We start from the raw sequence: 23,931 nt of genomic DNA, 5'->3' as shown, positions 1-23,931 counted from the left end.
AGGAGGTCTACACAGAGAGCAAGATGGATGGAGCACCCTTCAGTCTACTCCAGTCACTTACTTATGTCTGGAAGATGAAGGGAACCGTTCTTGACTAAACTTTCTGTTAGGGGTTACGTTGGCCTCCCTCGTTACTTTAGCCTTGGTAGCTTTAGTGCTTGCTTAGAACTCCCACTGGTCAAGTTGAGCTGTCATAATGTATGACAGACACCTGTGAATAAAACTGACCAAGAAGTCCACTTACTGTAACATTTCCATAATTGATGTGATGTCTTTGGGTGGTTGCGTGCCAGCTGCTTTCAATAGGTTATGTCGAGAAGGACTGAATGTCCCACACAGGCCAGGCTTTGTGCATACCTGTTTTCACCACCACTTTTATACTTTACACTGAAGGAACGTTTTGGGGGATTGCTTCAAGGCTTGAACCTATAAGTCCCTCTATGAGAACTTGTAGAATCTGAGAGGAGAAAGAGGTTGTCCACTGCCCTTCATCCACTGATTAGCAGCAATCAAACAACCGGCCTCTACTAAGCAGAACATGATGCACAATCAAGCTGCGAGTCATTGATTGCAAACCAACTGCCTTGCGATTACTGAATTCACAAGGGCTCGCTCCACATTCAAGATCACATTCACCTAAACCCCCACACCCACCGTTGTTTTGAGAGGGTTTGAGTGTGCGATGTTAGTGTGTGGGTGCGTTCGTATTAGAGGGTTTGAGTGTGCGATGTTAGTGTGTGGGTGCGTTCGTATTAGAGGGTTTGAGTGTGCGATGTTAGTGTGTGGGTGCGTTCGTAATAGAGGGTTTGAGTGTGCGATGTTAGTGTGTGGGTGCGTTCGTAATAGAGGGTTTGAGTGTGCGATGTTAGTGTGTGGGTGCGTTCGTAATAGAGGGTTTGAGTGTGCGATGTTAGTGTGTGGGTGCGTTCGTAATAGAGGGTTTGAGTGTGCGATGTTAGTGTGTGGGTGCGTTCGTATTAGAGGGTTTGAGTGTGCGATGTTAGTGTGTGGGTGCGTTCGTATTAGAGGGTTTGAGTGTGCGATGTTAGTGTGTGGGTGCGTTCGTATTAGAGGGTTTGAGTGTGCGATGTTAGTGTGTGGGTGCGTTCGTATTAGAGGGTTTGAGTGTGCGATGTTAGTGTGTGGGTGCGTTCGTATTAGAGGGTTTGAGTGTGCGATGTTAGTGTGTGGGTGCGTTCGTATTAGAGGGTTTGAGTGTGCGATGTTAGTGTGTGGGTGTGTTCGTATTAGAGGGTTTGAGTGTGCGATGTTAGTGTGTGGGTGCGTTCGTATTAGAGGGTTTGAGTGTGCGATGTTAGTGTGTGGGTGTGTTCGTATTAGAGGGTTTGAGTGTGCGATGTTAGTGTGTGGGTGCGTTCGTATTAGAGGGTTTGAGTGTGCGATGTTAGTGTGTGGGTGCGTTCGTATTAGAGGGTTTGAGTGTGCGATGTTAGTGTGTGGGTGTGTTCGTATTAGAGGGTTTGAGTGTGCGATGTTAGTGTGTGGGTGCGTTCGTATTAGGGCTGACCCCATTTAGTCGACTGGTCGATTGTTTGGTCCATAGGCTGTTGGTCGACCGAGATTTCTTTAGTCGAGCAGTAGCAAAAAAATACAATCATTTTATAGTACAAGACACCTGTCTGATTGGCGCATGTCTGAGTGGACTAATCCATTGTAGAGGCCGTGGGGATGGTACAGTCCATCACTAAGACATGTGCTACTGAAAATGCATATGCTTATATTACGTAAGAACAATGGTGTAACACTAATAAAAATGATGTTATTTTATAACAAATGCGCTTTCGCCCGCGTTGGATAGTGGTCGCTGTCCACGGTTGGTTCTGAAACATCAGCGCAGTGTTGAATTAGCGCGTTTTCCTAGACCATGTTGCTATGTGCAAAATAGAAAAGTTAACCAGCATATTGGTGTTGAGAACAACGCAGCAGAGGCAGCAGCGGAGTTAGGAGACGAGAACATTTGCCTTAATTGTCTAAGACAAATGAGGAGAGAGGAAACGCCAACTTAATTAGGTCTGTAATCAATAGACTAACTGTTAAATGTACCTGGCTTTATACATCATCCATATACTGTATATCTTCTGAAATAAGAATGATCCTGCTTCTGCTTGAGTGTTTGTTTAATACTGATTCCGTGAGCACCAAGCCTCACGCAACAACATGTCGGATGAACAGTTTCACAAATTCAGCTGTTTTTAATCTTTGCCATGAAGTAATAAAGGTTTACCACTTTTTTTTGTTAGAACAGCTTCTCTGGTATTACGTATAATTTATTCAGTGTTGTTTGCACTCTTCCAAATTGTCAGAAAAATAAGATTTATAATAATAATAACCCTCCTTTTTCTTAATCTCCTCCTTATTATTACTATTATTATACTGAACAAAAATATAAACACAACATGTAAAGTGTTGGTCCCATGTTTCATGAGCTGAAATAAAAGATCCCAGAAATGTTCCTTACGCACACAAATCTTATTACTCAAAAATGTTGTGCACAAATTTGTTTACATCCCTGTAAGTCAGCATTTCTATTTTGCAAGATAATCCATCCACCTGACAGGTGGGGCATATCAAAAAGCTGCTTAAACAGCATGATCATTACACAGGTAAAAGGCCACTCTAAAATGTGCAGTTTTGTCACACGACACAATGCCACAGATTTCTCAAGTTTTGAGAGAGCGTGCAATTGACATGCTGACTGGAGAAATCTCCACCAGAGCTGTTTGCAGAGTATTGATTTTCATTTCTCTACCATAAGCCCATTCTCGTCCAACCGGCCTCACAACCGCAGACCATGTTTAATCACGCCAGCCCAGGACCTCCAAATCCGGCATCTTAACCTGCGGGATCGTCTGAGACCAGCCACCCTGACAGCTGATGAAACTATGGGTTTGCACCTGTTTGGCACACAAAATATGCACGCAGCGCTTGCTCCTTAAGGTTATTTTTCTTGATCTCAAGTATTTTCCACAACTAGTCAAATTTATTCCACACATCCAGTTTCCCCTTTACCTCCTGAACAACCAGTAAATATTCCACTGTTTCAAGTTTATTTGTCACGTCCCCTACATCCATTTTGCTGTCACATTTGTTCAGAGTTTTTTTATAACCAATTTATTGACGTGATTATGACATGCTATAGGTAAGGCCCTATTGGTCATGTGCATGCGATGCATACATGTGTCAGGTAAAGAGAGCAAGGGTTGAGGGAATAGGGAATGTTTTTCTTAAACAAATTAGGGATTTTGGTAACATAACTTTTCAGTCAGAAATGTCTGTAATTCGGGGCTTCCCGAGTGGTGCAGGGGTCTAAGGCACTGCATTGCAGACCTGGGTTCAATCCCGGACTGTATCACAACCGGCAGTAATCGGGAGTCCCATAGGGCGGCGCACAATTGGCCCAGCGTCGTCAGGGTTAGGGGAGAGTTTGGCCGGGGGGGCTTTACTTGGCTCGCTCTAGCAACTCCTTGTGGCCGGCTGGGCGCCTGCAGGCTGACCTCGGTCATCAGTTGAACGGTGTTTCCTCTGACACATTAGGGTTTAAGCTGGCGGGTGTTAAGAAGCGCGGTTTGGCAGGTCATGTTTCGGAGGACGCTTGACTCGACATTCGCCTCCCGAGCACGTTGGGGAGTTGCAGCGATGAGACAAGATTGAATTGGTTTATTTTTTTATGTGGCTGTAATTATGTTGCAGCTTCAGCAACATGGACAGCGCAATAAACACTGTTGAAATTCTGTAGTGGTTCTTCAGCCTGGAGGAGAGAGAGAGAGACAATGGGTGCTAGTCACACAGTCACTTGCTGTCATTTAACACAGCGCAGCAAGTCTGAGCACAATCAGATCAATTGCGGTCGGACTCCAGTCATTTGTGTCTCTTAATTATTTCATCAAACAGTGTGCCTAAATCATCAGACAAGCTCAGTGAATATAGTTGATTTGTTTAAAACACATAGGATGTGTCTATATATGGAAAAATACATGTTTTGACATTTTGACCGATTAACAGATCATTCTCGCTCGACAAAGATTTGTTTAGTTCGTATTGTCTGTGTGTGTGTCTGAGTGTGTGTATTGGTTTATGTTCCTGTCTGGCCCCATGCATGCTGAGCAGTTTTCCTGGCACGGTGTCTGGGACAGTAACACCCACACACAAACACAGCCATGTTCTAGATTAACTGTCCTACTGGTCGTTACCTGGGCCAGCAGTGGGAGCCGGGTCGGGCTGTACTGGGGGGGGGGGGGGGGCTGTGTGGATATAGAGTGTCCTGTTAATGTGGTTAGGTAATAAAGACATCTGTGCGCCGTTGTAAAGGATTCCACTGGTATGTCATAGCTTTACACACTGAATGTCACACACATAATCCACTGTTGAATATGCATAGTGTGTTTGCTTGCTGTGGGCTTGTTTTACATTCTGCGAAAGGAATTGCACAGCGGCTCCATGTAGAGTCTTTAAAGCCCTTATTGTAAACTCAATTAAAGTATTCCTGTAAGGACGACTAAAAGTGTAGATCTCTTTCTCTTCACTCTCTAATTCAATTCAGTTTAAGGGCTTTATTGACATGGGAAACATATGTTAACATTGCCATCGCAAGTGAAGTAGATTAACAAAAGTGAGGGGTAGAACGGCAGATTTTTACCTTGGCAGCTCAGGGATTCGATCTAGCAACCTTTCTGTTACTGGCCCAACGCTCTAACCACTAGGCTACCTGCCGCCCCGAATGTCATATTATGTGCAAAAAGTTAAAGTACAAAAGGGAAGATAAAATAAATATGGGTTGTATTTTACAATGGTGTTTGTTCTTCACTGGTTGCCCTTTTCTTGTGGCAACAGATCACACATCTTGTTGCTGTGATGTCACACTGGTATTTCACCCAATAGATATGGGAGTTTATCAAGATTGGGTTTGTTTTCAAATTCTTTGTGGGTCTGCGTAATCTGAGGGAAATATGTGTCTCTGTCACGTCCTGACCAGCAGAGTGCGTATTGCTTAGTCTTGGTCAGGATGTGGCAGGTGGTTTGTGTTTGTTGAATGTTGTGTTGGTGATTGGGACTTCCAATTGAAGGCAGGTGTGTATAGTTGCCTTTGATTGGAAGTCCTATATAGGTGTGTGTGTGTGTTTGTCTTTGGGGTTGTGGGGAATTGTTTTTGCACTGCGTTTTAGATAGCCTGCAAAACTGTTGTAAATCGTGAGTACCGTTCATTGTTTTGTTTTCCCTGTGCATGCTTTTTTTCATTTACCAATTAAAAGAATGAGTGTCCACACTTCCGCTGCGCCTTGGTCCTTCTCTCTCCTGTATGACATTTTCAACGACGAGTACGACTTATTCGGTGACAGAATTCCCCACCAAACCAGGACCAAGCAGCGGAAGAAGTATGGCGAGGACTGGGGAACACGACGGGTAAGGGAGACCGAGAGGCACCCCCAAGATTTTTTTAGGGGGGGGCACAAGGGCTGTTTGACGGGGCAAGACTGGAGTGCCAGTCAACAGTTACCAGAGCTGCCCGCCAGTCAACAGTCGCCAGAGCTGCCCGCCAGTCAACAGTCGCCAGAGCTGCCCGCCAGTCAACAGTCGCCAGAGCTGCCCGCCAGTCAACAGTCGCCAGAGCTGCCCGCCAGTCAACAGTCGCCAGAGCTGCCCGCCAGTCAACAGTCGCCAGAGCTGCCCGCCAGTCAACAGTCGCCAGAGCTGCCCGCCAGTCAACGGTCGCCAGAGCTGCCCGCCAGTCGTAAGTCGCCAGAGCTGCCCGCCAGTCGTAAGTCGCCAGAGCTGCCCGCCAGTCGTACGTCACCAGAGCCGCCCGCCAGTCAGGAGTCGCCAGAGCCGCCCGCTAGTCAGGAGTCGCCAGAGCCGCCCGCTAGTCAGAAGCTGCCAGAGTGGCCCGACTGCCAGGAGATGCCAGAGTGGCCCGACTGCCAGGAGATGCCAGAGTGGCCCGACTGCCAGGAGAAGCCAGAGTGGCCCGACTGCCAGGAGAAGCCAGAGTGGCCCGACTGCCCGGAGCTGCCAGAGTGGCCCGACTGCCCGGAGCTGCCAGAGTGGCCCGACTGCCCGGAGCTGCCAGAGTGGCCCGACTGCCCGGAGCTGCCAGAGTGGCCCGACTGCCCGGAGCTGCCAGACTGCCCGGAGCTGCCAGACTGCCCGGAGCTGCCAGACTGCCCGGAGCTGCCAGAGTGGCCAGACTGCCCGGAGCTGCCAGAGCTGCCCTGAGCTGCCCGGAGCTGCCAGACTGCCCGGAGCTGCCAGACTGCCCGGAGCTGCCAGAGCGGCCAGACTGCCCGGAGCTGCCAGAGTGGCCAGACTGCCCCGAGCTGCCAGAACCGGAGCCACCTCCAGAATATAGGTGGGTTGGGGAGGGGGGGTGTAGCACAGTGCCGTCGGTGACGGCAGCCACCCTCCCTTCCCTCCCTTTTTTGTTTCCTTTAATCCTTCTAACCCCCCCCTTAAAAGATTTAGATGCACTATTGTAAAGTGGTTGTTCCACTGGATATTATAGGTGAATGCACCAATTTGTAAGTCGCACTGGATAAGAGCGTCTGCTAAATGACTAAAATGTAAAAAAATGTAAAAATGTTTAGGGGTTATTGTTTGTTGGTTTTGTTGGGGTATTGGGGATTTTCTTGTGTTTTTCTTTTTTAGGTGCATCCCGGAGTCTGCACCTTGAGGGGGGGGGGGTACTGTCACGTCCTGACCAGCAGAGGGCGTATTGCTTAGTCTTGGTCAGGATGTGGCAGGTGATTTGTGTTTGTTGAATGTTGTGTTGGTGATTGGGACTTCCAATTGAAGGCAGGTGTGTATAGTTGCCTTTGATTGGAAGTCCTATATAGGTGTGTGTGTTTGTAGTTGGGGTTGTGGGGAATTGTTTTTGCACTGCGTTTTAGATAGCCTGCAAAACTGTTGTAAATCGTGAGTACCGTTCATTGTTTTGTTTTCCCTGTGGATGCTTTTTTTCATTTACCAATTAAAAGAATGAGTGTCCACACTTCCGCTGCGCCTTGGTCCTTCTCTCTCCTGTATGACATTTTCAACGACGAGTACGACTTATTCGGTGACAGTCTCTAATATGGTTAGGAAGTGCATCTCAGTTTCCACCTAATTTTGTGGGCAATATGCACATAGCCTGTCTTCTCTTGAGAGCCAGGTCTGCCTACGGCAGCCTTTCTCAATAGCACTGCTCACTGAGTTTGTACATAGTCAAAGCTTTCCTTAAGTTTGGGTCAGTCACGGTGGTCAGGTATTCTACCACTGTATACTCTCTGTTTAGGGCCAAATAGCATTCTAGTTTGCTCTGTTTTTTTGTTAATTATTTCCAATGTGTCAAGTAATTATCTTTTTGTTTTCTCATTATTTGGTTGAGTCTAATTGTGTTGTTGTCCTGGGGTTCTGTGAGGTATGTTTGTGTTTGTGAACAGAGGCCCAGGACCAGCTTGCTTAGGGGACTCTTCTCCACGTATATCTTTCTGTGGGTGATGGCTTTATTATGGAAGATTTGGGAATCGCTTCCTTTTAGTTGGGTGTAGATTTTAACGGCTCTTTTCTGGATTTTGATAATTAGTGGGTATCGGCCTAATTCTGCTCTGCATGCATTATTTGGGGTTTTAAGTTGTAAACAGAGAATTTTTTGGGCAGAATTCTGCATGCAGTCTCAATTTGGTATTTGTCCCATTTTGCAAATTCTTGGTTGGTGAGCAGACCTCACAACCATAAAGGACAATGGGTTCTATAACTGATTCAAGTATTTTTAGCCAGATCCTAATTTGGTATGTCGAATTTTACGTTCCTTTTTTGTGAACACCATTATTTTTGTCTTAATGATATTTATTGCCAGGGCCCAGGTCTGACTCTCTCTCTCTCTCTCTCTCTCCCTCTCTCCTCTCTCCTCTCTCCTCTCTCCTCTCTCCTATCTCTCCTATCTCTCACACGTGCACCCACCCAGAGTGATGGTGATTGGCTGTAGTTGAGTGGGCCCCATGCTTGATGGGATATCTGAGTGGCTAGGTGTCAGGGGGTGAGCTGTTGGCCGTGCTGCAATTCTTTTAAAGGTCTCTCTCTCTCTCTCTCTCTCTCTCTCTCTCTCTCTCTCTCTCTCTCTCATATTCAATTCAGGGGCTTTATTGGCATGGGAAACATATGTTTACATTGCCAAGGCAAGTGAAATAGATAATAAACAAAAGTGAAATAAACAGCAAACATCACACTCACAAAAGTTACAAAAGAATAATGACATTTCAAATAGATATGGGAGTTTATCAAAATTTGATTTGTTTTCAAATTCTTTGTGGGTCTGTGTAATCTGAAGGAAATATGTATCTCTATTATGGTCATACATTTGGCAGGAGGTTAGGAAGTGCAGCTCAGTTTGCACCTCATATTGTGGGCAGTGTGCACAGTGTGCTCTCTCTCTCTTTTCCTCTCTCTCTTCCTCTCTCTGAGGTCTCCTACTCAGCTGAAGGAGAGGGGACTACATGAGTGAGTCATACAGGACCAACATGATAGAACTAATTTGTTAACACAGTGTTCTCCCTCTGTTAGTGCTGGGCTGGAACAAAAGCATGTACACCCAGTAGCTATCCAGCACTGAGTCTGTGTGTCTTGGCCCCCCCTATTTCCTGTTTGTTCTCACTCAGCATTTTCACTTGTTCTACGGTACTCGTTCACACTCCGTTTCTGAGGTTCACTTTCTCTAGCTCTCTGCTCTCTCCTGTCTTCCTTCTCTCTCCTCTCTCTCTCTCCTCTCCCTCCCATTCTCTCCTTTTGTTCTGGCTCTCAGTGACAGACCCGCCATGCTACAGTCTACCATTATCTTTTCAAGGCAACCAGCTTGTGTGTGTCCAGAGTGTGTGTGTGTGTGTGTTACAGCGATGTGTTTGTCAGACAGAGAGAAGGTGTGCGTGTGCACAGCATCCCCATTTGTAGAATAAAATACCTGGAGGTGTGTGTGTGTGTGTGTGTGTGTGTGTGTGATTTCCCAGGATGACAAGTTTCGAGAGCTGACTCCACTTCAATGACATTCTCTGAACAGGAAAGGTGTGTTTGCGTTAGTGAGCATGGGTGTGTGCGTGCCTGTGTGTATGTGTACCGGAGTGAGGCATATACAGTATGCTCTCTGCTCTCCCCTACAGCCACTCCTGTATAAACCCTTTGTTTCTACCTATCTAAAGGCTGTCACAGTCAGCCACGCTCTGTGTATGTAGCAATGTCATATGTGACTTGGCTCCGTCATTATCAGTCGCATTGACCCCGACATACATTTTGAGCTCTACTTGTATATATTATTGAAGCAAATTGGTTCCCTATTTAAAAAGATGGAGAACAAGCTATGAAGGAAAATTATCTCTGAGAAATTGAAGATGGACCACAGGAAGATTGAGGTTGAACGCGCCCACAGGACTGGAAAACCCACCACCGGCCCAGGTGACAGGCCCAGGCCGATAGTGGTCAAGTTCCTGAGGTTCAAGGACAAGGTAGCTGTTCTGGAAAGAGCCAAGAACTTGAGAGGAACGTATATCTTCCTCAACGAGGACTATCCTGATAAGCTACCCAGGAAAGGGCTGAAAATATCCCATATTAATATATGTAGCCTTAGAAATAAGGTTCATGAAATGAATAAATTGCTGACATCAGATAACATTCCTATATTAGCCATTTCTAAGACTCACTTAGATAATTAATTTGATGATACAGCAGTAGCAATTCAAGGATATAACAGAATTGCTTATGGGGGAGGTGTTGCTGTATATATTCAGAGCCATATATATCCCTTTAATGCTTAGAGAAAATCTTATGTCAAGTGTATTTGAAGTGTTGTTGTTGCAGGTTCACTTGGCACATCTAAAGCCTTTTCTTTTGTGGTGTTGCTATAGGCCACCAAGTGCTAACAGTCAGTATCTAAATAATATGTGTGAATGCTTGATAGTCTATGTGATGTAAACAGCGAGGTCTACGTTCTTTGGGACCTGAATATTGACTGGTTTTCATCAAGCTGTCCGCTCAAGAGGAAGCTTCTTACTGTAACCAGTGCCTGTAATCTGGTTCAGGTTATTAATCAACCTACCAGGGTTTTTACAAACACTACAGGAACAAGATCATCCACATGTATCGATCACATTTTTACTAATAGTGTAGAACTTTGTTCTAAAGCTGTATCCGTACCCATTGGATGCAGTGATCACAATATAGTGGCTATATCCAGGAAAGCCAAAGTTCCAAAAGCTGGGTCTAAACTAGTGTATAAGAGATCATACAGAATATTTAGCTGTGACTCTTATGTGGATGATGTTAAAAGTGTTTGTTGGTCTGATGTGATTAATAAACAGCCTCCAGACGCTGTACTTGATGAATTTATGAAATTGCTTCATCCAATTATTGATAAACATGCACCTGTTAAGAAACTGACTTTTAGAACTGTTGAGGCTCCATTGTTTGCATTGTCAACTTACACACAGCTCTGACACACACTGTTACCGCACCAGATATGCCACCAGGGGTCTTTTCATTGACCCCAAATCCAGAACAAATTCAAGAAAGTGTACAGTATTATACAGATACATTAATGCATGGAACTCCGTTCCATCTCATATTGCTTAAATGAACAGCAAACCTGGTTTAAAAAAAACAGATAAAGCAACACCTCGCAGCACAACGCCTCTCCCTTATTTGACCTTGATAGTTTGTGTGTATGTACTGATATGTAGCTACGTGTGCTTTTTAACAATTATTTTTATTGATGTAGTTCTGTCCTTGAGCTGTTCTTGTCTATTGATGCTCTGTAATATGTCATGTTTCATGTTTTGTGTGGACCCCAGGAAGATAAGTTGGTGCTTTTGCAACAGCTAATAGGGTTCCAAATAAAATAACAAATAACAAAAATACACTTGTGATTAACATATTTCCATTTATGAATTTTGTCAATTTAGTCATTGTTTTTTGTTTGGAGTGCTCCTGTCAATGTCGAGTAAGGACGCGCACACATAGAAGTAGGCCTATAGGCTACCTGGTCTGCATGAAAATGTAGGCATATAATTGTACCCATATGGGGATCTGATAGTATTTCTGATATCTCACCACTGTGCTGTGGAGCTTCTCAAAGTAAGGTTTTCTTCACCTCAAACAGAAGGCAAACAAAGTCTGTTTTTACATGCATTGATGATTTTGAAATGATTTTGAGATATGAAGACGTTATTATAAATTAAACTGTTCCACGAAATTGGGCAAATGAAAACCATAACTGGCATGCAGATCGGTAGATATGGTAAGATAAATTGGAATTCCACATGAGAAAGGTTGCCGACTCCTCGTGTAGCCTATTACCGGCAACTTCAGGAAAGTAATGGCAGAATCTGTGACAGCCAGCAGGAGAATGGTTAGGTCAGGTTAAGTTTTTTTTCTTCTGGTTAAATAGATCTCTGGCTCCCTCTTGAGGCATTTGTGTCTTATTTCATCAAACAGTAAGCTTAAAGCATCAGAGAAGCTCAATACATATACTTGATTTTATTAAAACACACAGGGTGTGTCTACATATGGAAAAATACACATTAAAACATTTCGACCAATCGATTGGTCGATAGAACAGACGACTTTCGGGCAACCAAGATTTTTTTTAGTCGGGGACTGCACTACACCTAATTATCTATAGGCTATGTTTCAACTTGTCAATTTCAAATGATTTCCTAACAAGTTCGATTTCATTTTTTTCTTTTAAAATTGAGATGTGTTCCGCCTCATCATTAATTCACATAGAACTAGCCCATTTCACTGTTGTGGACAATTTACATTTGAGGCATTACTGAGAAGGACAAACTTCACTCTTCAACAAGAGCTCAAGCACTTCCCCAGTGTTTCCCCAGATCAAGTACGCAGACATTTGCGCATCTCCAGTCAGAACAGAACATAAACTTTTTCCCCCTGGCACAATTTACCAGGCTGGCACCCGCATTGCCTTCATTGTTATTTTCCTTACTAATAATAACTTTGGACATGTGTGTGTTCCTATCAAAGTATGTGCCTTATTAGGTTATCATTATAGTTTCTGTATATTGTGTTATTGTTTCTACACTCTTTAAAAAAAGGTGCTATCTAGAACCTAAAAGGGTTCTTCTGCTGTCCCCATAGGAGAGCACTTTGAACACCCCTTTTTGGTTCCAGGTATTTGGTTCCAGAGGGTTCTAAATGGAACCCCAAAGGGTTCTACATTGAACCAAAAAGGGTTCTCCGATGGGGACCGCTAGGGACATGTCTGAACATTGCATCCAAAAATAACATTGAGGACATAACATTGTAAAGACTGTGTTTGTGCAAACGCTGACTGTGTCGTCAATCATAACTAAATAAGTGTTCTAAATAAGTGTTCTAATCACACCGGTTTGAGCGTAAGCTGCAGGGACCACTATAGAATGATCACACCCGTGTGTTCGCACATGTCAAAGGGTTAATTAACCAGCTAGCTAGCACATTGTCTTGTCAAACTGTTTGAAAGAGTTGCAAGCAATCTACAAGTTATGACAAATAACAGACACGTCTTCTACATTGGCACTTGCGTTGCGATGTGCAGAATGCAAACCCCGCCATGCTGAAAACTGACAAACTTGTAGTTATAGGGTGGGAAAAAAATCGACAAAGATAAATTTACCAATATTATTTTTGCGCTAGTTGGCTGTCGACCAACAGCCTATCGACCAACAATCGACCAGCCAACTAATTGGGGTCAAATCCTAATTAGCAGGCAGCTTGCCTTGGTATGAGCTTGCCTTGCGTAACAATCACATTTTGGGACAGCGAGTGCATTCTCACACGCATAAAAAAAACGAGCGGTAGAAATATTTGGAACTCAGGCTTGAAAAGGTTAATATGTTTTAAAATGAATTTGTGGGTGTGTTTGCAAGCTAAACATATAGTTAGCTAGCTTGTCATTTGACTGTTAGCTAGCAAATGACTCGTTTTGAGGCTTTAAATCTGAGGCTTTAAAAGTGTACTTACACCAAGATTTCAACATTCAAATGAATTGGGTTACCTCGAAAACGTTGTTATAGTGAATTCTGTTTTAATCCAAAAACAGACCATGTCAATATTTTTTACGACATTTGCATTTTTATACTAATGAGCTATTGAGAGAAGCGACTGAAAATTATATGTCACATATTCTATTGATGAGGTCACATTCTTTCTATGGGCCAGCCATGTAACAAGTCAGACAGATGATTCCAGCACCTTGCAGCCTGTTGGGATGACTGGGCGGCTCCGCTTCCCAAATCCCAAATCCTGGATGGGGACAGGAGCGTGAGAGGGGGATTAGGGAGGCTAGAGGCCTACTCCGTTCTGCCCCGGCGTAGTAACACACACATAACACACACATCTGTCCCCGGGAGCCTAACAGCTGGTGCCAAGGTCTGGCTGAACTTGGACCACAATCTCTCTCCTCATCCCACTGTACCATCTCTTTATCTCCCTTTCTATCCATCTATCTGTCTATCCAATCTGTCCATGTAGGGCTACAATTGAGCAGTAGATTTAAATACTGCCCACCCACGTACGTTTGGATATGAACACACACACACAAGCATTTGCATGAGACGCACACACAGACACACACACACACAGTGCCGGCCCTTACTATTAGAGTCATTAACTGGACATTGATTGTATTAGAGTCTGAGCCCAGGAGACTAATTTAACTAAGTGCAATAGGCTTGTGCTGCTGTGTGCTTCTACATCTGCATTGCTTGCTCTTTGGGGTTTTAGGTTGGGTTTCTGTATAAGCACTTTGTGACATCTGCTGATGTAAAAGGGGTTTTATAACTAAAGAAATACATTTAATTGATTGATTGTGCATTGTTATGTGTTCTAGTAGACAGATGGCATATATGCAGGGAGGTGTTTCCCTTTCTGTTCAATTAGGTAATTTCAGGAAACATTTTCAGCAAGGAAAAAACAATGGTCACACTTTAGAATAGGGAGCACATGTTGATATTGACAGATGAGCCTGCACTGCCTGAATGACTGAATATTTATGTATATGTATCTTGTTTATGTATGTATGTATGTATGTATGTATGTATGTATGTATGTATGTATGTATGTATGTATGTATGTATGTATGTATGTATGTATGTATGTATGTATGTATGTATGTATGTATGTATGTATGTACACTATATATACAAAAGTATGTGAACACCCCTTAAAATTAGTGGATTCGGCAATTTCAGCCACACACCTTACTGATCGGTATATAACATTGAGCACACAGCCATGCAATCTCCATAGACAAACATTGGCAGTAGAATGGCCTTACTGAAGAGCTCAGTGACTTTCAACGTGGCACCGTCATAGGATGCCACCTTTCCAACAAGTCAGTTCGTCAAATTTCTGCTCTGCTAGAGCTGCCCCGGTCAACTGTAAGTGCTGTTATTGTGAAGTAGAAACGTCTAAAAGAAACAACGGCTCAACCACAAAGTGGAAGGCCACACAAACTCACAGAACGGAACCGCCGATTGCTGAAGCGTGTAGAGTGTAAAAACCGTCTGTCCTCGGTTGCAATACTCACTACTGAGTTCCAAACTGCCTCTGGAAGCAACGTTAGCACAAGAACTGTTAGTCGGGAGTGGCATGAAATGGGTTTCCATGGTCGAGCTTCCGCACACACTCCAGATCACCATGTGCAATGCCAAGCGTCGGCTGGAGTGGTGTAAAGCTCGCCACCATTGGACTCTGGAGCTGTGTAAACGCCTTCTCTAGAGTGAATAATCTGGCTGTCTGACGGACAAATCTTTGTTTGGAGGATGCCAGGAGAATACTACCTGCCCCAATGCATAGTGCCAACTGTAAAGTTTGGTGGAGGAGGAATAATGATCTGGGGTGGTTTTTCATGGTTCGGGCTAGGCCCCTTAGTTCCAGTGAAGGAAAATCTTAACGCTACAGCTTACAATGACATTCTAGACAATTCTGTGCTTTCAACTTTTTGGAAACAGTTTGGGGAAAGCCCTTTCCTGTTTCAGCATGACAATGCCCCCGTGCACAAAGCGAAGTCCATACAAAAATGGTTTGTCGAGATCGGTGTGGTGACTGCGAGCCAGGCCTAATCGCCCAACATCAGTGCCCGACCTCACTAATGCTCTTGTGGCTGGCTGGATGCAAGTCCCTGCAGCAATGTTCCAACATCTAATGCAAAGCCTTCCCAGAAGAGTGGAGGCTGTTATAGCAGCAAAGAGGGGACCAACTCCATATTAACGCTCATGATTTTGGAATGATATGTTGGACGAGCAGGTGTCCACATACTTTTGGTCATGTAGTGTGTCTACCCCCAAGCCATAAGACTGCTAAATAGTCAACCAAACAGCTACCCGGACTGCTATTGACTCTATTTGTACTAACTATTTTTCACACTATGCACACACACTGGACCCATACACTCACACTGACACTCCAACACATACACACACTGGACCCATACACTCACACTGACACTCCAACACATACACACACTGGACCCATACACTCACACTGACACTCCAACACATACACACACTGGACCCATACACTCACACTGACACTCCAACACATACACACACTGGACCCATACACTCACACTGACACTCCAACACATACACACACTCACCACACACACACTGGACCCATACACTCACACTGACACTCCAACACATACACACACTCACCACACACACACTGGACCCATACACTCACACTGACACTCCAACACATACACACACTCACCACACACACACTGGACCCATACACTCACACTGACACTCCAACACATACACACACTCACCACACACACACTGGACCCATACACTCACACTGACACTCCAACACATACACACACTGGACCCATACACTCACACTGACACTCCAACACATACACACACTGGACCCATACACTCACACTGACACTCCAACACATACACACACTCACCACACACACACTGGACCCATACACTCACACTGACACTCCAACACATACACACACTCACCACACACACACTGGACCCATACACTCACACTGACACTCCAACACATACACACACTCGCACAGTCATTCACACATAACACGTCCACACTGGCACACACTCACCACACACACACACACACACACACACACACACACACACACACACACACACACACACACACACACACACACACACTTCCACACTCATCACATACGCTGCTGCTACTGTCTATTATCTACCTGTTGCCTAGTTACTTTACCCCTACCTACATGTAAATACACTATCTACCTCAATTACCTCGTACCCCTGCACATAGACTCGGTACTGGTACCCCATGTATATAGGCAAGTTATCATTGCTCATTGTGTATTTATTCCTTGTGTTACTATTTTTTTCTTCTTCTATTGTTATTAGTAGTATTTTGTCATGTTTATTGTATTCTGCATTGTTGGGAAGGGCCCGTAAGTAAGCATTTCACTGTTAGTCCACACCTGTTGTTTACGAACATTTGACAAATAAAATGCAATTGATTTGATGTCAGAGTTGTCATGATACCAGAAATTTGACTTCGATACCCACGATACTCGATACTAAAACAACACTCGATACCGAAACGATACCACTGCAAAAAAAGAATGCGTATTACAGTTACAGAATAACCACGGGGCTTTATTTTTTTAAACATTGAACAATATGTTGATAGCTGGTAGAACAACTAAAATAACAACAAGATCCTCTATTCTATATTCCATTTCCTTCAAAAATAAAACAGAATATTAAGTAACAGAAGAATATCATGTTCCTTATGCATAACCATATCTGAGACTCAGAGAAATAATTGTACAATTACATCTAAACCGTTTTACATATCAGGGTTAATTTGCTCATTTATGGCCAAAATATTGGGTCAAATTACATTCATTAGACCTATGATTCATTACAGCTAAAACATGCTGTGTATTAAATGACTAGTTTAGTTCCAAAACAACATAAAAAACACTTTGAAGCTAATTTCTGAAGCTTCTCTATTGGATTAGTCTACACACCATATGATTGATTTTACACAGCATACTAGATTTCCCAGAGTGCATTTCAACTCCTAGGGTGCAACGCTCAAGCCAGGGCTGCTGGCTGGCTAGTGGCTACTGCTACACGAAGTAGTGTAAATATATTGGTGTCGTAGCTAAGTTAAGAGTGCATTTCACATTAATCATATTATAATGTTAAAAAAAATGTAATGATGTTTTCGTTATAAGAAGCCATGCTGTCTGCATTTTCTCTCTCCTCTCACTTGCTTCTAAAAAATGGCTCCCGCTGTGTCAGTTGCATGCTCAAGCACAAGTAGCCACTAGCCTGGCTAGCTTACTCCTGCCCCTTGAGAAGATTCAGACAAATGACTAGACAGACTCGATCCTCACTATCTGTATATGACGCGAGAGACATTTGACAGTAGTACAGAAAGTAACAAACATTGTATTACCAAACCGTTTTTCATGTTCTAGTATCGTAAAAGTACAGAAGTTTCGGTATACTGTGCAACACGTATGCATGTATATAACATACATGATGTATAGGGATGTGCCTCCCAGTCCCATTGCCCAATGGTGGTTTGTGATTTTTTTAAATTTAATTTCTCTCCAATTTCGTGATATCCAATTATGATCTTGTCTCATCGCTGCAACTCCGCAACGGGCTCAGGAGAGGCAAAGGTCGAGTCATGCGTCCTCCGAAACATAACCCACCAAACCACGTTTCTTAACACCCGCTCGCTTAACCCAGAAAACAGATGCACCAATGTGTCGGAGGAAACATTGTTCAACTGATGACTGAAATCAGCCTGCAGGCACCCGGCCCGCCACAAGGAATCGCTAGAGTGCGATGAGCCAAGTAAAGCCCCCCTAACACCCTCCCCTAACCCAGAAGACACTGGGGCAATTGTGCGCCGCCCTATGGGACTCCCGGTTGGTTGTGACACAGCCTGGGATCAAACCCAGGTCTGTAGTGAAGCCTCAATCACTGCGATGCAGTGCCTTAGACCGCTGCGCCACTCGGGAGGACACCTTTATTACTTTTGTTTAAAACCAATCCTGCAGAATTTCGACTTAACAACAGAAAGGTGTGTGATTGTGTTTATGTTCTGACACGTTTCCTTTTCCTCTCCCCCTCAGATCATCAAAAACTGGAACGAGAGGCCCGCATCTGTCGCCTGCTCAAACACCCTAACATAGGTGAGTGGCTCCTACTTAGCATAGTAGGCAAAATGAAAGTGTGTGTCTGTATGGTAACCTACCTGACAGGACGAAACCGAGGCGACATCGTTTTGTCTAGTTGGTGAGCTGGCTAACATGATAGCGGTTATTCATGCTCGGCTGGTTGCCTAGCAACAGGTGAAGTCTCTTTGCTGCACATTTGACCGCTGACAAAATCTGGAGTGGTTAAATTTGAGTGGTTAAATTCTGCCCACATTTCAGCCACGTTGTTTTGAAGAGCATTGAGGGTGTCTCCAGTGTCAGTGTGTTACATGGTGTCACAGAAGCACTTCGTGGAAGAGAGTTAGGGTGTAGGCAAATGGAACCAGCCAGTTAACTGATGCCCACTGCTGTGGGCCATTTGCATGGTGCGACTGGTGATGAGGAGCCGACCCACCACCGCATGCAAACTCAGGGAAATGACACAGTCTTCACCTTGCCTCACACTGCAAGCCAGCCTCTCCCTCCACTACACGTGAATGTGCGATATGCATGCAGGTGTGTGTTTGTGTGTGTTTGTGCGAGTGTGTGCAATGTGCGTGTGTGTGCGTATGTGAGATCAGTATGACAGGAATGTATATTAGTGAGATTGGTGTTAGTGGTGAGCTGTGTGGCTGAGGATGGGGGCACTGTGTGTGTGTGTGTGTGTGTGTGTGTGTGTGTGTGTGTGTGGTGTGTGTGTGTGTGTGTGTGTGTGTGTGTGTGTGTGTGTGTGTGTGTGTGTGTGTGTGTGTGTGTGTGTGGGCTCGCGCACAGGTGGTTGAGAGCAGCAGCAAGCAGGCCAGGGACCTGCATGTAATTACACTTTCAAAGCCACAGAGGGAAAGGGGTGGGTAGAGAGGGAGGGAGGTGAGAAAGAGAGAAGAGTACATAGCACCGCATGAATGCATCTTCTCGTACTGCCATCGATGCTCATCACATCTTCAAACTAAACACACGCAGGGCACCTACTTCCCCTTTCTCTTTTCCTTCCCTCTGCATTTCCTCCTTATTTTTGCTTTCACTTGCTTCTATCTTCTGCATCCACCTCTCCTCGCAATTGCTTTTCCCTTCTCTCATCCTCCTCTTACTGCTCTCCCTCTCTCTGCTTCTCTCTCCCTCTCTCTGCTTCTCTCTGTTCTCCAGCGGCATCTCATTCTGGTCCACCTGCCATCCCCATCTGCCTCTCACCTCTCCCCTTCTCTCTCTCCCTCTCTCTCTCCCTGTCCCAGATTGTTCTCTGTCCCCTAAGGCACACTCCTCCTCTCTCTCCCTCACCTCACCTCCCCTCACCTGTCTGTCAAAGGTACAGTCAAAGGGACAGATTGTCATGTTTTCTGCTTGGACTGCAGATAAACTCCTAACAAAGGGAGTAATTGAGAGAGAAAGGAGAGAGAGGGGGAGGGAGGAATGGAGTGCACAAGGAGTGTTCTGCCACTGGGCAGGCTAGTTCATTCCATCTCTGACTCTCTTCCCCCTCACTGTAGCTCTCTTTCTGCACTCATAAACACACAAGTGACAGACAGTGCAGGCAGTATACACACATGATTCACACACATGATTCACCTACCCTTGGCATGTACTGTTGGCCATCTTGTCACACCTCACTATACACACTCTCTCACACACATATACAGTACATACACACACTTACGCATGCACACATTGACTCACACAAACACACATCCTGTGCCTTGAGCAATATAGATGATGCGTTGAAGCATAGGGCTCTTTAGTGGCACAGCGGTCTAAGGCACTGCATCTCAGTGCAAGAAGTGTCACTACAGTCCCTGGTTTGACTCTAGAGTTCCAAAGACCTACATGTGCATTTGCGGGGCTCAAAAAAAAGAAGAAACCAAGCCAAATATCACGCATGCCTACAGAAATACACAGTCGTGGCCAAAAGTTTAGAGAATGACACAAATATACATTTCCACAAAGTTTGCTGCTTCAGTGTCTTTAGATATTTTTGTCAGATGTTAGTTACTATGGAATACTGAAGTATAATTACAAGCATTTCATAAGTGTCAAAGGCTTTTATTGACAATTACATGAAGTTGATGCAGAGAGTCAATATTTGCAGTGTTGGCCCTTCTTTTTCAAGACCTCTGCAATCCGCCCTGGCATGCTGTCAATTAACTTCTGGGCCACATCCTGACTAATGGCAGCCCATTCTTGCATAATCAATGCTTGGAGTTTGTCAGAATTTGTGGGTTTTTGTTTGTCCACCCACCTCTTGAGGATTCACCACAAGTTCTCAATGGGATTAAGGTCTGGGGAGTTTCCTGGCCATGGACCCAAAATATTGATGTTTTGTTCCCCGTGCCACTTAGTTATCACTTTTGCCTTATGGCAAGGTGCTCCATCATGCTGGAAAAGGCGTTGTTCATCACCTAACTGTTCCTGGATGGTTGGGAGAAGTTGCTCTCGGAGAATGTGTTGGTACCATTCTTTATTCATGGCTGTGTTCTTAGGGAAAATTGTGAGTGAGCCAACTCCCTTGGCTGAGAACCAACCAAACATGAATGGTCTCAGGATGCTTTACTGTTGGCATGACACAGGACTGATGGTAGCGCTCATCTTGTCTTCTCCGGACAAGCTTTTTTCCGGATGCCCCAAACAATTGGAAAGGGGATTCATCAGAGAAAGTGACTTTACCCCAGTCCTCAGCAGCCCAATCCCTGTACCTTTTGCAGAATATCAGTCTGTCCCTGATGTTTTTCTTGGAGAGAAGTGGCTTCTTTGCTGCCCATATTGACACCAGACCATCCTCCAAAAGTCTTCGCCACACTGTGCGTGCAGATGCACTCACACCTGCCTGCTGCCATTCCTGAGCAAGCTCTGTACTGGTAGTGCCCCGATCCCGCAGCTGAATCAACTTAGGAGACGGTCCTGGAGCTTGCTGGACTTTGTTGGGCGCCCTGAAGCCCAAGAAAGGGTGGAAAGTACATTTTTGAAAGTGCCATGCTTAGATTCATAAGGATGTCTATTATTGAATTATTTGCAAACAGCAACCATTTCTTTGGAAACAAGATACTCTGGTTTGACATTGGAGAAATGTGGTAAGAATGCTTATTTCTCTGTTCATTCTTCCCTGAAAATTCTATTTTCATTATTAACCTTTCTTTTGAGACTTTTTCAGAGCGACATTTTTAATAGAGACATTGGTGATTTTATCAGTGTAATCAGATAGAAAATATTAGGATATGATATTGACATTGAACTGATTATATAGCCTACTAATGTAACGGCTCTCTGAAGAGAGAGTAGACCAAGGTGCAGCGGAGTTAGTGTTCATCTTAAGGAATTTATTAAACAACGTGAAGACTATACAAAAACAAGAAAACCGACAGCCAAACAGTACTGTCAGGTGCAAACACGAAACAGAAACAATCCCCCACAAAACCCAAAAGAAAAACAGGCTCCTTATGTGTGACTCCCAATCAGCAACAACAAACTACAGCTGTGCCTGATTGGGAGCCACACACGGCCCAAAACAAAGAAATACAAAAACATAGAAAAATGAACATAGAACGCCCACCCAATGTAACACCCTGGCCTAACCAAAATAAAGAACAAAAACCCCTCTCTATGGCCAGGGCGTTACAGTACCCCCCCCCCCAAAGGTGCGGACTCTGGCCGCAAAACCTCACTCTGAAGGGGAGGGTCCGGGTGGGCCTTCTTACGGCGGCAGCTCAGGTGCGGGACGTGGCCTCCGCTCCACCCTCGGCGTCGCCTACTTAGGTGGCGCCCCTGGCCGCGTCAGAGGACTGGTGGGCGAACCTGACTGCGCCCGTCTGGCGGGCGATTCTTGCTGCGCCCGGCTGGAGGGCGACCCTGGCTGCGCCCGGCTGGCGGGGGACCCTGGCTGTGCCCGGCTGGCAGGCGTCCCTGGCTGCGCTCGGCTGGCGGGCGTCCCTGGCGGCTCCAGCGGCTCCGGGCTGGCGGGCGGCCCTGGCGGCACCGGGCTGGCGGGCGGCTGTGGCGGCTCTGGCCCAGGATTCACCAGGCTGGGGAGACATGAAGGAGGCCTGGCCCTGGGCGCAGGCACAGGACTCACCAGGCTGGGGGGACATGAAGGAGGCCTGGCCCTGGGCGCAGGCACAGGAATCACCAGGCTGGCGGGCGGCTCTGGCGGCTCCGGACAGGCGGGCGGCTCTGGCGGCTCCGGACTGGCGGGCGGCTCCGGACTGGCGGGCGGCTCCGGACTGGCGGGCGGCTCTGGCGGCTCTGGCCTGGCGGGCGGCTCTGGCGGCTCCAGACTGGCGGGCGGCTCTGGCCCAGGATTCACCAGGCTGGGAAGACATGACGGAGGCCTGGCTCTGGGCGCAGGCACTGGACTCACCAGGCTGGGGAGACCCACTGGAGGCCTGGTCCGTGGAGGAGGCACAGGACTGACCAGGATGGGGAGACCCACTGGAGGCCTGGTCCGAGGAGGAGGCACAGGATAAACCGGGCTGTGGGGGAGAACTGGAGTTCTGGTACTTAGGCCATTTACCCACACTCCAGGCTGAATGCCCACTTTGGCCTGGCACGGGCGGAGCGCAGGCATTGGGTGAACTGGACCCTCCCAGCGCCCTGGAGACACAGTGCGCAGAGCCGGTGCAGGATAACCTGGACCGAAAAGGCGCACTGGAGACCAGACGCGCTGAGCTGGCACAATCCGTCCTGGCTCGATGCCTGCACTCGCATGGCACTTGCGGGGGGCTGGCCTATAGCGCACCGGGCTATGCACGCGCACTGGAGACACCGCGCGCTTCACAGCATAACACGGTGCCTTACCAGTACCACGCTGCCTGGTGTAAGCACGGGGAGTTGGCCCAGAATTCCTTCCTGGTTCCGCCACACTCCCCGTGTGCCCCCCCCAAAAAAATTTGGGGGCTGCCTCTCGTGCCTGCACGCTCCCTTGCCTCATACCAGCGCCTCTCCGCTCTCGCAGCCTCGATCTCCCACTGCAGGCGGTGATACTCCCCAGCTTGAGCCCATGGTCCTTTACCGTCCAATATCTCCTCCCATGTCCACGAGTCCATATCTCCCCTCTCCTGGTGCTTCTCCTTCCTCCGCTGCTTGGTCCGTTTTTGGTGGGGGATTCTGTAACAGCTGTCTGAAGAGAGAGTAGACCAAGGTGCAGCGGAGTTAGTGTTCATCTTCAGGAATTTATTAAACAACGTGAACACTATACAAAAACAAGAAAACCGACAGCCAAACAGTACTGTCAGGTGCAAACACGAAACAGAAACAATCCCCCACAAAACCCAAAGGAAAAACAGACTCCTTATGTGTGACTCCCAATCAGCAACAACAAACTACAGCTGTGCCTGATTGAGAGCCACACACGGCCCAAAACAAAGAAATACAAAAACATAGAAAAATGAACATAGAACGCCCACCCAATGTAACACCCTGGCCTAACCAAAATACAGAACAAAAAGCCCTCTCTATGGCCAGGGCGTTACAACTAACCAGATGTGTTAAAAATTGTGTTTAATTTGTAGCATAGGCCTATAAATTGGGCTGCTATTATGTTCTGTTCTGCTTACTATTAGCTGAGAAAAAAATTGGCAAACCTATTACTGCCACTCCTAATTCCCGCTCCTGCCATCAACATTGCCGGTCTACTAACCACCGGTCTGGCAACCATCATTCTCCATCACCTTGATTACTCTCCCTTTCTTTGGCCCTCAGTAGCCTCAGTCATCGGACAGTGTTGGTTT

General features: G+C 45.9%; 1 protein-coding gene across 16 annotated transcripts in view; it reads left to right on the top strand.

Moving 5' to 3' along the window:
• Positions 1–23,931, top strand: part of LOC106606853 (calcium/calmodulin-dependent protein kinase type II subunit gamma) — a 130,490-nt gene that overhangs the window by 40,292 nt on the left and 66,267 nt on the right. For all 16 annotated transcript variants that reach the window (XM_014203345.3, XM_014203338.3, XM_014203277.3 and 13 more), the window contains exon 3: positions 18,158–18,217. In XM_014203345.3, coding sequence (XP_014058820.1) covers positions 18,158–18,217 — 60 coding nt within the window. The remainder of the gene's footprint in view (positions 1–18,157; positions 18,218–23,931) is intronic.

This window comes from Salmo salar, chromosome 01, assembly GCF_965601325.2.
Source record: "Salmo salar chromosome 01, fSalSal1, whole genome shotgun sequence".
In the NCBI taxonomy this organism is placed as follows: Eukaryota; Metazoa; Chordata; class Actinopteri; order Salmoniformes; family Salmonidae; genus Salmo; species Salmo salar.
This window is presented reverse-complemented; position numbering and strand designations above follow the sequence as displayed.